This window comes from Lolium rigidum, chromosome 3 (assembly GCF_022539505.1).
Source record: "Lolium rigidum isolate FL_2022 chromosome 3, APGP_CSIRO_Lrig_0.1, whole genome shotgun sequence".
Classification (NCBI taxonomy): Eukaryota; Viridiplantae; Streptophyta; class Magnoliopsida; order Poales; family Poaceae; genus Lolium; species Lolium rigidum.
The window spans coordinates 391,268,822-391,280,938 of NC_061510.1; the positions used below are offsets into that span (position 1 = coordinate 391,268,822).

Below are 12,117 nucleotides of genomic sequence, written 5' to 3' on the forward strand. Positions count from 1 at the left end.
CTACCAAGAAGGAGTAGTTGCAGTTCAGTTTCAGTTTCCGTGCTCTCGACAATTTCCATGGCTTCCAACAATCAAATGCTTGCCGTGGCGGCGGCCATCGCCGTGCTGTTCCTCCCCGCGCTCGCCTCGGCCGTCGTCCACCCCGTGGGTGACGGGAGCGGGTGGACGCTTGGGTTCGACTACACCACCTGGTCCGAGAGCAAGCAGTTCAGAGTCGGCGACGCGCTAGGTAACAACTCGAATTCTCATTGCTCATGCAGAATGCAGAGCATAAGAACGCTGCACATTTGATGAATTTGCGACTGCTCTGCTAGTAAAATGATCCTTAACTTCAACTGATTCGTCGAGACGCGTGCCTGCTCTCTGCAGTGTTCAACTACAACAAGGCAAACCACAACGTGGTGGAGGTGACCGGACCGGACTTCAAGGCGTGCAACAACACCAAGGGCCTCGGCGCATGGAGCTCCGGCAGCGATGTGGTCGAGCTGGAGAAGCCGGGGCGGAGGTGGTTCGTCTGCGCCGTGGGCAAGCACTGCCAGATGGGCATGAAGCTCAACGTCACCATCATCGCGGCGGACGCTCCTTCGCCTGCTCCTGCTCCGTCGTCGTCTGCCCATCACAAGTCCAGGCGGCCCTTCGTTTCCAAGTGGTGATCACCTGCCTTTCTCATTGTAAAACCAACTACGACGCCCATTCGTGTGTTTCCAAGTGTAATGATTAATGTTTTCCATATCATACCGATGTTGTAATTGTTTTGATTCATGCTCAACACGTGCAATAAAATTCTTCAAATTGCGCCGTTCAATTGTTTCCCCATAAAGTTGCAGAAAGTGCTAGACAGGGAAACCAGCAGGCTGAGTTCCATAACAAGAACAAGAATAAAAAACAAGCTACCAAGAACAAAAACAAAAGGAAAGCACAAGAGCAAATCAATTAAAAGGCTCTTCTAATATAATCTCGTGCTTTTCTAAATGAAGCCTAAAACAAACAGACATGGGCTTCTTTAGCCATTATACAATTTTCTCTCTTGTTTAATGAAAAGGCAACTGCGTCAAAACACAAAGGTGTAAGGTTTTCTCATAATTTTAAGTTTAGCTGCTAAGGTTACATGTACCGGCACAATCATTAGAGTAGGGCTGGAATTCGAGCCGAGCCGAGCCAGCTTGGCTCGACTCGCTAAAGCTCGGCCAGCAATCGATTTAGCTCGACTTGACTCGTTTAACAATCTAGTTTAAATTTAAAACTCGGCTCAACTCGCAAAACTCGCGAGTAACTCACCAGTAGCTCATTTAAAATTGTCAAATAAAATATATAAAACATATAATGCATTAAATCTGAATATTTGAGCATGAATGATGCACAACAATCATTATGATTATGGTATCAGAACAATAAACTACAACAATCAATATATCATGAGCGTAAGACCGCCATGTCGAGAAAGCACAAATATACTTGCCCATTATGGTAGGCCTGGGCAGACACTACACTACTTGCTCATTTCAGCTGGATTAATTTGTTTCTCCAGATTATACAACCTACTATTCACTTTTACCGAGCTAAATGAGCTACTCGCAGCGAGTTCGATGAACTCGGCTCATTTAGCTTGAACTCATTTAACGATAATATTTAAAACTTAGCTCGGCTTGTTATACAAAGAGTTTGAGTCGAGGCGAGCCGAGTCGTGAGTTTCAAGTTTTAATTCTAGACCTATTAGAGTAATCAACCAACATCGGCCAGAGTACGAATACTAGTATTTTAGGAAAAAGCAACCGAATAGTCGACGTCGTTGGGAGCCGAGAATACAAATCAACATTGTAGAGGACGTAGCTACCGAGAAAAATATTGCGAGGAGAATCCTCCTCGCGGCAACCATGAGGAAATGTCCAAAATCCATCTAGTGAAGCAAGATCTAAAAGGATCATACCTAGAGAAATTTAACCTTCGACCACCACCATTGTCAAAAGAAAATATCGTGATCGAACAAAGGATTAAAAATCACTTATTATGAGCGATGACACATCCATTGTCGTGGAGGCTAAAAATAAATCGGCTACTGAAATCCTAAACTAATATATCTGAAACTCTACTTTTATTGAAAACTTCACTCCATATCCGACTCACAGTCCTTTCTATGTCGGTAAGGCCGACCAAAGGAGGGGGAGCCAATTTATGATGAAGCCGTGAAGGTGGAGGTGGAGGTGGAGGCTAGCCTATCAACCCCACCGTGTCTTGTTGAGAAAGGTATAACAAGGGATCAAATTTTCCTTTCAGTAGAATATGTTCTAGCTAATGTTTGTTCTATACTTGTTTATCTGCAACGTCCTTGATCACGCATCTCCCCAGCGAACCAATCACACCGCGGCGTTTCTAGCTCCACGGATCGCACCTCCTTCTATGCCACGCCTGATGTGGGCATAACCCTTCGGGTACCCGGCATTGCTATACCCGATACAGATTATAAAAATGGACTAGCACAAGGACTCGACAAGCTGGACCCACAAGGAATATCAACTTGGATTACAAAAAAGAAGACTCTAATACGAATCCTACTAGGACTCTTGTAAACCCTAGCTTGGCTGATATATAAAGCTAGGCAGAGACACCGCTTACAGGACACATATTCAGAAACAGAAAACATAGAGGCGATACGCCTAGACATCGCAACCCGCAAGTTAGAACTAGACTAGATACAACAACTCCGCCTATGGCATCCCCCTGTACACATATATTCATATAGTAGATTGCTAGTAGGACGTAGCGATCCTCTACCGTGGGGACGTGAACCTGGGTACGTCGTGCCTTCTCTCGCTCCCAGAACCTCCATCGTCGCCTTTCTCTAAATCCAAGCCCCTCATGGTAAGCATTGCCGAGGAGCCGCCTCGTCAATTGGCGCCGTCTGTGGGAAATACGATGACTGGATATTTGTTATCCGGGCGGGATCTCTTATCACAGTTATCAGCAACTTTCGAATTGCATCTCATCGTTCGGGCTAAAAATCATCACCAAGTTAGGAGATCGAAGAAACCAGATCCGATTTGATAAAGCTCTGCAAAACACCGTGGCATGGTGCCTTTCCCGTCGCTACAATCAGCAAGGCTTGGCGCAGGGCGAACTCATCGGCTGCGTGGGGCGAACTCATTGGCTGCACGGGGCATCGTGGTCCTGGTGATCGGCTGGAGATCGCGTCAAGTGTCGATCCATCTTTCCTGGAACTAGCGATGTCCGGCTGTTTTTCTTTGGATGGACTAGCGGCAAAAAAGAATAATACTAGGACAAGTTCCGAGAGGATTAGATCGATCAGAATATGTCTCCTTACCGGGAGGCTGGAGCCTCAGATAAAAAAGGCAACCACCAAGTCCTAAGGCCACCCCCCATCCTCTCAGCGTGATTCAACACATTGGTTTGACATAAATGCATCGCCTAAGAACTGATGCATGAGACTTCCATGAGGCTTCCAAAATCATGTCCGCGCCCAGTTGAGTCGCCTCGAGATACTTGTATCTATAATTTGGTGTCTACATTCACGTCTGCCGATGAGGCTACACTGTCTCGACCGGCCGGCCGAAGTATCAAGGATCGATCTTTTGCCGAACAAAGCCATAGGCGTCCGAGCCAACAACTTTGACTATCGCAGACCTGCGATCATGAATTTGCTATCCGACAAGGATCATCAGATCGGGAATAAGCTTCGACTACTTCGCTTTGTCGACCCCGTTCGCCAACGACTACATCCGCTTCATCGACTGCTACTCCCCTACATGGATCAAGCCAACCAAATTCATCAGCGACAAAATATCTGATACAAAAATATCAGATTGAAACAAAGCTTCGACTACTTTGCTCGGACGACCGCGCCTGCCATCGCGGACTTGATATATTCGGGTGCTCACGGATCCGCCATATCAACTACGTCTTCTTCATCGGCCACGCGGGCCATGCGCCGCGCGGCTACATCAACTATTTCTGGTCAGGCTATTACTTCAACTGCGCCCGCTACATCAACTATTTATGACTGCGCAATTATTTTGACTGCGTCTACCATGCGACCTGCCTCCACATTAGGCCTCGCCGCAGCCGAGCTAACTGTTCCACTTCCTTTCGCCACGCCCGACGCTCGGGGAGGCGCCATTACATCGTTACCGCCAGTACTCTCGATTACTCGGTGGATCTATCTTCTTCGGCTCTGGATATATCTTCTCCCGATGCACTCTCGGGTCAATGGCTTCATCATCTATGGTTATCAATGGATCTATCGTCTTCGGCTCTGGATATATCTTCTCCCGATGCACCCCCGGGTAAATGGCTTCATCATCTATGGTTATCAATGGATCTATCTTCTTCGGCTCTGGATATATCTTCTCCCGATGCACTCCCGGGTCAATGGCTTCATCACCTATGTTTATCAATGGATATCATCTTATATAAGTGACCCGATGCACTCCCGGGTCGATGGCCATATCATCTATGATTTTCAATGGATTTATCTTCTATGGCTATGTAAATATGGACACGATACACTTTCAGCAGCGCTGGATTTACCCGAGGGCTCCTGGAAGATCTTCGACTAGTGTGACTACTCTCATCGGGAGCGCTGGTTCGCTGGAATTCAAGCAAACTTGAAGACTCTTTATACCTGAAGTTATCATCTAAAGCCTCAAGAAAAATACGAGCGCTGCAATAGATGATAATCAACGGGACTTATAACAATATACAATTATCCTTTGCTGAAGCCTCACAGACCAAGTGAGTGCTGCTGATAGCAAAGATAAAAACTACTTACAAAAATACCCATGCTGGTACTTCAAACAAAGGAGGTACTAAAGAGCGACGGAGTCGACGGCCGGCATAGTTCCCTCGATTCGTTCGGGGGCAGTCGCCAAAACATACATCGTCGGTTGAAGCAAAGTTGCGATTATAACGAGTTCATCGAACCTGCAACATGAGCTGATCACTCAAAAAATTTGCTCCCGATAACTTTCGTACAATAGCATCACAATACTGATGCCTAAAAATACTAAGAGCATCGAGATTTTCTTCGTAGATAACAAATATTTGCCACCGGCATCTGAAGAAAACTATAACATCGGGTTGCTCGACTTGAGTCTACACACGGTTGCAAGCATCCGTGCCTAGACTCGGGGGCTACTCCCATCGGGAGCGCTGGACGCGCACCCGATAAAAATTATCGACTCCTTCGGGACATCATCAAAATCATCGACTCCTCCGGGACATCATCCAAATCATCGACTCCTCCGGGACATCATCCGAATCATCGACTCCTCCGGGACATCATCAAAATCATCGATTCCTCTGTGACATCGTCAAAATCATCAACTCGTCTATCTATGATATCATCAAAATCATCGACATCATCAAAAGTATCCAAATGTTCTCGTAAATCGAAGAAGTCTATGGTATTCAACTCAACATTTTTTACACCCTATACATGACTATTTCATATTCATCTACCCGCTCGGGAGCTACTCCCATCGGGAGCACTAGCCGCGCACCCGATAAAAAGATGGAAGCCTCGTCAATAAAGAAGAATGAACTCGAAGATGTCGACATCAACATCAAGTTCTTCGAGTAGTACAACTTGAGTCTACGCACGGTTGCAAGCACCCGTCAATAGACTCGGGGGCTACTCCCATCGGGAGCGCTTCACGTACCCGACAAAAAGCAACTTCAACTCTACATCAAGCACAAGATTCAACATTCAACAGATGATCAAGACATTCGAACGATGACAACTTTAGTTCCTGCCCGAAGCTTCACTTCGGCCAGACAATCGGGGGCTACTGATGTGGGCATAACGCTTCGGGTACCCGGCATTTTTATACCCGATATAGATTATAAAGATGGACCAGCACAAGGACTCGACAAGCTGAACCCACAAGGAATATCAACTTGGATTACAAGAAAGAAGACTCCAATACGAATCCTACTAGGACTCTTGTAAACCCTAGCTTGGCGGATATATAAAGCCAGACAGGGGCACCCCTTAGAGGACACATATTTAAAAACAGAAAACATAGAGGCGATACGCCTAGACATCACAACCCGCAAGTTAGAACTAGACTAGATACAACAACTCTGCCTATGGCGGCCCCTGTACACATATATTCATATAGTAGATTGCTAGCAGGACGTAGCGATCCTCCACCGCGGGGACGTGAACCTGGGTACGTCGTGCCTTCTCTCGCTCCCGGAACCTCCATCGTCGCCTTTCTCTAAACACAAGCCCCTCATGGTGGGCATTGCCTAGGAGCCACCTCGTCAACGCCTCTGAATCCTACCCGTCCATCTGCATTGGACGCACAAAGCCACACCTCCGCTTCCATCACCACGCCCACCCGCTGGCATAAATACCCCACACACCCCACGCTTCCACCTCACACATAGCATACAAAATTCCCCATTCTCCACCTTGTCCACTTCGAGCTCCTCTCAATCTCTCATCGCCAACAATGTCTGGCCGCAGAAAGGGAGGCAGGGGTTTGGGCAAGGGCGGCGCTGGGAGATGATTTTACGAACCACCATTGTTGAAGAAGAAGTAACATCCGGAACAAAATTGAGAGAACCATCCTCCTCCTAACAACCTTTATATAAATTCCAAAATCAATCTAACGAACCAACATGTAAAAGACCTTGCATGTACATTCTAATCTTTCAACACTACCATTGATGTCGAAAGAATGTCTCGTCGCCGAAAGGCTGAAGATCACTTATTGTATACAATGTCATCTCTATTTACGCGGAGATGGCGCCCAAACACTGTCTGATCTTTTGGAAAAACATTTTCAAACAAAGAACTCATAAATCTGATTTTTCACTCCTCTGTACGCCGACGTGGTCAGCCTTTTTCTAGCTTGGGGAGTTGGTAGTGATCTGGTGGTGAGTCCACTTGTTCAATTAATGTGGATCTTTCAAAATGACATGAGTGGTTGTGGGAGTAGTTGTGGTAGGAGGGGAGCTACTTGTTTCACTAGGGGTTCTAATATATTCAAACGGCTCGGACATGAGCTACTTTTCAATTGCGAGCTTATTGCGCCACCATGGCCACGTCAAGTAGCATTTATGTAGATAAGCAACTAGGGTTTGTTAGAAGTCTAAATAGGGCCAACATAATTGCTACTAAGCCCCATACCTAAGTGGGCTATAGTCCTCCTTTTGCAAACAACTCTGCATATTATAATCTAGGATTTCACACCTATTTGTACCGAACTTTATTATCTCGCTACACCATAGATTGTATGTCATTATATACATACTATATAATTAACAATGTTGCTAAATATTAAGACATAATGTTTGTTATAGGTACCATTATTTGTCACTACTTGTGCCCAATTGAAAGCAAATATTTCCATATAAATTTTAGGTTTTAGTAGTTTAGATAGGGATATCTTATAAATTATTTTGCGAAGATGAGTTGACCGTAAATTTTGGTAAGGGGAACAAACATATCCCACCGTAAGTTTTTCTTGTCGCTATACCAGTTTATGTCAGCATGCACAACTTAATGCAGTATGGCATGTTTCATGATATTCGCGTTAATACTTATCGTTACACATCTAAATAACTTCCCAGTGTGTTCTAGAAAATGTGTTAATATTATCCTCACATGTTCATCAAATATCTTACATATATATATGTTTTTATAACTTTTAATAAAATGTCTTTGATATACTCTTAAATGAAGTAGTGGACACTAGACTTTGGCCAAAATTGTGTACTTTTTTTTTTTCGCACAACAGAGCAACTTACCTGATAACACCAATTCATAAGCATCCAAAAGCAAACTGATATGGTAATGATAAGAAACAACGGTAAGCAATGATAGTGCAGACGTGCAATAATACCAATATTATTGCGTAGCAAGAGAGGTATCCTGCACAACTTTGGGTCAGATTATCCTATGTGAGAGCCTCGAATCACCCGCAAACAGATAGGATATTCCTATCCATCAGATATCGGCAATAACATATCCTCTACCGTGTGACCGTGTCCATCAAATATCTTACCAACCAATATTCGCACCACATCCATATCTAGCGGGTGGCTTTGTAAAAATCCATACCACCTCTTTGAAAAAGGGTGTGTCTATGTCTCAGTTGACTGAGATTTTCTTAAGTCCCAGTCAACTCAGAAAAGTGCAACTGCAGTTCAAAGAAAAGTGCAACTCAGTTCAGTTGCACATTTGTGACAGAAAAGTGCAATTGCATTTTTTAACAGAAAAGTGCAATTGCATTTTTCTAACAGAAAAGTGCAACTCAAGTACTTTTTTGTAAGTAACTTAGACTTCCGTTTGAAAAATACATATCCTTATTTCAGCACTGTCCCGCTAAAATTGCTGCTGCAAATACGGAGCAATTATCCATGCCAATTTTTTTTTTTTTTTTTTTTTTTTTTTGCAGAATCCATGCCTGGGATTCACGGAAGTTTCAAAAAGAGCCCACTCTCCGATATCCAGCCCAGCCTTGTACAAACCAAATTTAGCATGTCAGCGATCCAGACCCTGCCGAGCTAACCAATCAGGTAGCTCGATTTCCTGCCCCGCGGATCGCCCCTCCTTGCTGCCACGCCCATGAATCTTACCCGTCCATATCAAATCGAACGCGCGAAGCCACGCCTCCATTGCCACCAGCGCGCTCTCCCTCTGCCATAAATACCCCACACACCCCGCTTTTCCACCTCACACCTCACAGCAGAAAAAATTCCCCAACCATCTCCATCTCATCCTCTTCGAGCTCCTCCCATAGTCGGCAATGTCGGGCCGCGGCAAGGGAGGCAAGGGGCTCGGCAAGGGCGGCGCCAAGCGCCACCGGAAGGTGCTCCGCGACAACATCCAGGGCATCACCAAGCCGGCGATCCGCCGCCTTGCTCGCCGTGGCGGCGTGAAGCGCATCTCCGGGCTCATCTACGAGGAGACCCGCGGCGTGCTCAAGATCTTCCTCGAGAACGTCATCCGCGACGCCGTCACCTACACCGAGCACGCACGACGCAAGACAGTCACCGCCATGGACGTTGTCTACGCCCTCAAGCGCCAGGGACGCACCCTCTACGGCTTCGGCGGCTGAGCCTCAAGAAGATTCCTAGGGTGTTCTCTCCTCGGTGTCTGATGCTTAGATCTGTTAGGGTTTCGTTGGTTGTGGTCGGTAGCCTGTAATCTGTGGTGGAATTTGTTGCATATGGATGAATAGATCTGGTGTTGCTGGAAATTTGCTTCGGAGCTGTGTCAGAATGAAACCAGTAAAGTAGAAACGTAGAAATGCATTTGAATCATGTATTCTGCGATGCTTGGTTTCCTACTTTGAGTCCTAAACTTCAGTCACTGTTTGGTTTCAAACTTCATTCATTGAAATCTGTAACTGGAATCATGAATCTGAAGCTTTACATCATTTCAAAATGGTATGCAGCTACAGATGGGCCCGTTATGGTCTGCGATCAACAGTCTAAGAATCACTATTTTGCAATTTGACCTTTTTTCTCTGTCATTGTTGCATCTTGCAGGCTAAAAACTGGTGAAAACTAGTACCTGGCTTTGTTTGAATGTGCTATTTGCCACTATTCAACTTGTCTACTTGGGTTATCTCAACTCTTCTGCGGCCTGCAAGATGAATAATATCACTTCTCACGATATAATATACAGTTTCAGGACTGTCAACCTGAAAGCATACATGTCGTACAAATTTGGTTTGGTGCTGTTTAAATGAAAATCAATGAGTAGAATGGCTGCACTTTTGTACTATGTTCGAATGCATCTGAATCACGTTTTCTGCCATGCCTGATTTCAAATTTAGATGGGTCCCCCAAGCAGTCATAGTGTTTTCTTTTTTACTGTGCATATACTTTTTTCTTAATCTCGGTGGCACGATTCATCCGAATATATGACTGTAAAAATCATGATTCTGAAGCTGTGCTTAGGCCGCGATAAGTGTCAAATTGGTCTGCAATTGAAAGCGCTTCAGTCAAATTGCTATACCACTAGCATAACAGTAATTTGACCTGTTTTCTGTTTATTGTTCCATGTTACATACAGGCTCATATGGATGAATGAACGGATTTGGTGCTGCGTCAGAATGAAACCAATGAGTAGAATGCCTGCACTGTTGTACTATGTTCGAAATGCATCCGAATCACGTGTCCTGTCATATTGTTTTCTGAATTCGTGTGTCAATTCATGGTGATATAAGGTCGTAAAATCACGGTTCTGAATCTTGGCGTAGGCCGCTGCAGTGTCAAATTGGCTTGCCATTAGTACAGGTTCAGTCAAATTGCAGTACCACTAGGTTCAATCAAATTGGCTTAAGGATTCTTCCTCTGTTTCAGAATCATAGTTTTGTAATTTGCCCTCTGTTCTCTGCTTATTGTTCCACCCTACAGGCTAACCAGTGAAAACAATTTAGGTGTGTTTGAAAGATATGCAATTTGGACCTATTCAACTTCATGTGCTTACTGGTAGAGAGATATTTGTATATTGTCGAGGGTTCCCTGCATATTTCACACCTGTACATGTAATATATATTGTGGACTTTGCCCCCCTGGAATACGAGTTGCTTATTCCCTAAGAGCATCTCTAACAGAGTCCGTATTTGGCCGAACCGAAAAAACGGAGTTCAGTCTCCCGAAAAACGAAATGAGCGAGCGTTTGGGCACGGCGCAGAACAGAAACTGTAACACAAACCGAACTAACGAAAATCAAACGACGCGGGAAAATTATCGAAGGGATTGCAGTCGATTTCATCCGATCAACCTTAATTCGATCATAATTCACACTAAATAGTGCCAAAATACAACCGCATTGGACCTAATTAGACTAGAAATTAAATTCCCCGGCGACTATACTGTCACCGGGCGGCGGCGGAGGGTTTTTCGACGCCGTCGGTTGCTAGGCGACGACGAGGGCCGCCAGCTCGATTGCCGCCGCGCCGGAGGCGCCCTGCGAAGCGCAGGCGGTCCGTCCGCATCGTCGTCGTCGCCGCCGGGGGCAACGGCGGCAGCGGCGGGCTGCACCCGCCGGCGGCGGGGGCTCCTCCGCTTCCCCGGCCCGCAGGCTGCTGCTGCCGCCGCCTCCGCAGCCGCAGCCGCCTCCGAGCGCGCTTGAAGGTGGCGCGCCATCAGCTCCGGCCACTTGCGGCCGGCCCGCTTCCATGCGCCGTCGGAGCGCGCCCGCCTGCCGTGCTCCGTGTCCGCCCGTACGCCCGGGGGACGACGACTTGCCCTTCCGGCGCCTGTCCGGCCGCCGCCCCTACCCACGCGTGTTGCATGCGTCATTTAGGACGGCGGGGTGGTGGCCGTAGCGGCCGAGCGGCGTCCGATCGGAGCGGCGGCGGGCTACGGCGGCGGGAGATGAGCGGCGGGAGGGGAGTAGGGTTTCCGAACCGAACTCCCCTCCGCGAACCCTTTTAATAGGGGCCGTGCGGGGGATTTCTCGGGCCCCCGAACTCTCGATTCGGGCCGGCCCACTTTTTCGGGCGCTAATCTGCGCCTGTTTCGGCCTGAACCCGTAAATCCGCCGGAAAAGTTCGGTTCCGGCGAGATTTACGGGCTCTGTTAGAGTTGCTCTAACATGGTATTATAGCATCCTCCCGGCCCGTCTGCCCATCTCCAGGCCATCCGCCAGCCAACTCCTCCAGATCCGTTGCCGGCCCGCTCGCTCCTAGCCCGCCGCCGATCGCCAACCTTCCAGCCAGACACCACCCGTATCCGCTCCATGGCCGGCTCGTCCTTACGGTTTCTCCAGATTCTCGATCCGGTCTAGTTGACCCGTCCTGTTCCAAAAGAAAAAGTTAAGAAAAGATGTTTGCCTCATTGAGCTATGTTGCAATTTCTCCCTGCCCCGTAATCTTTAATGGCGCAAACTACCTTGATTTCGCTGCTTTTATGCGCATTCATATGCGTGGTTTTCGTCTCTGGGGTGTGCTATCTTGCGAGGTCTCTTGTCCGCTGTGCCCCGTTGCTCATACGACTCCTACTCCACCGACGCCACTAGTCCTTGCTGCTGATGCTACTCAGGCTCACAAGGATGCCGCCAAGAGTGCGGATGATGCGGCCATTGCTATGTATGATCGGCGGGTCCACGAGTATTCTTCGCTCTTGAGACCTACCGGT

The 12,117-nt window shown here is 46.9% G+C and overlaps 2 protein-coding genes across 2 annotated transcripts; both read left to right on the forward strand.

Moving 5' to 3' along the window:
• The first annotated feature begins 57 nt into the window (after window positions 1-57).
• LOC124700791 (mavicyanin-like) lies at window positions 58-653 on the forward strand. Its single transcript, XM_047232863.1, has 2 exons — window positions 58-229; window positions 370-653. Exons 1-2 carry the CDS (start codon window positions 58-60, stop codon window positions 651-653), a joined length of 456 nt encoding a protein of 151 aa, XP_047088819.1.
• An 8,086-nt stretch (window positions 654-8,739) lies between these two features.
• LOC124700793 (histone H4) lies at window positions 8,740-9,222 on the forward strand. Its single transcript, XM_047232865.1, has one exon. The coding sequence runs from the start codon at window positions 8,772-8,774 to the stop codon at window positions 9,081-9,083; it is 312 nt and encodes a 103-aa protein (XP_047088821.1). The 5' UTR covers window positions 8,740-8,771; the 3' UTR covers window positions 9,084-9,222.
• The last annotated feature ends 2,895 nt before the right edge of the window (window positions 9,223-12,117 follow it).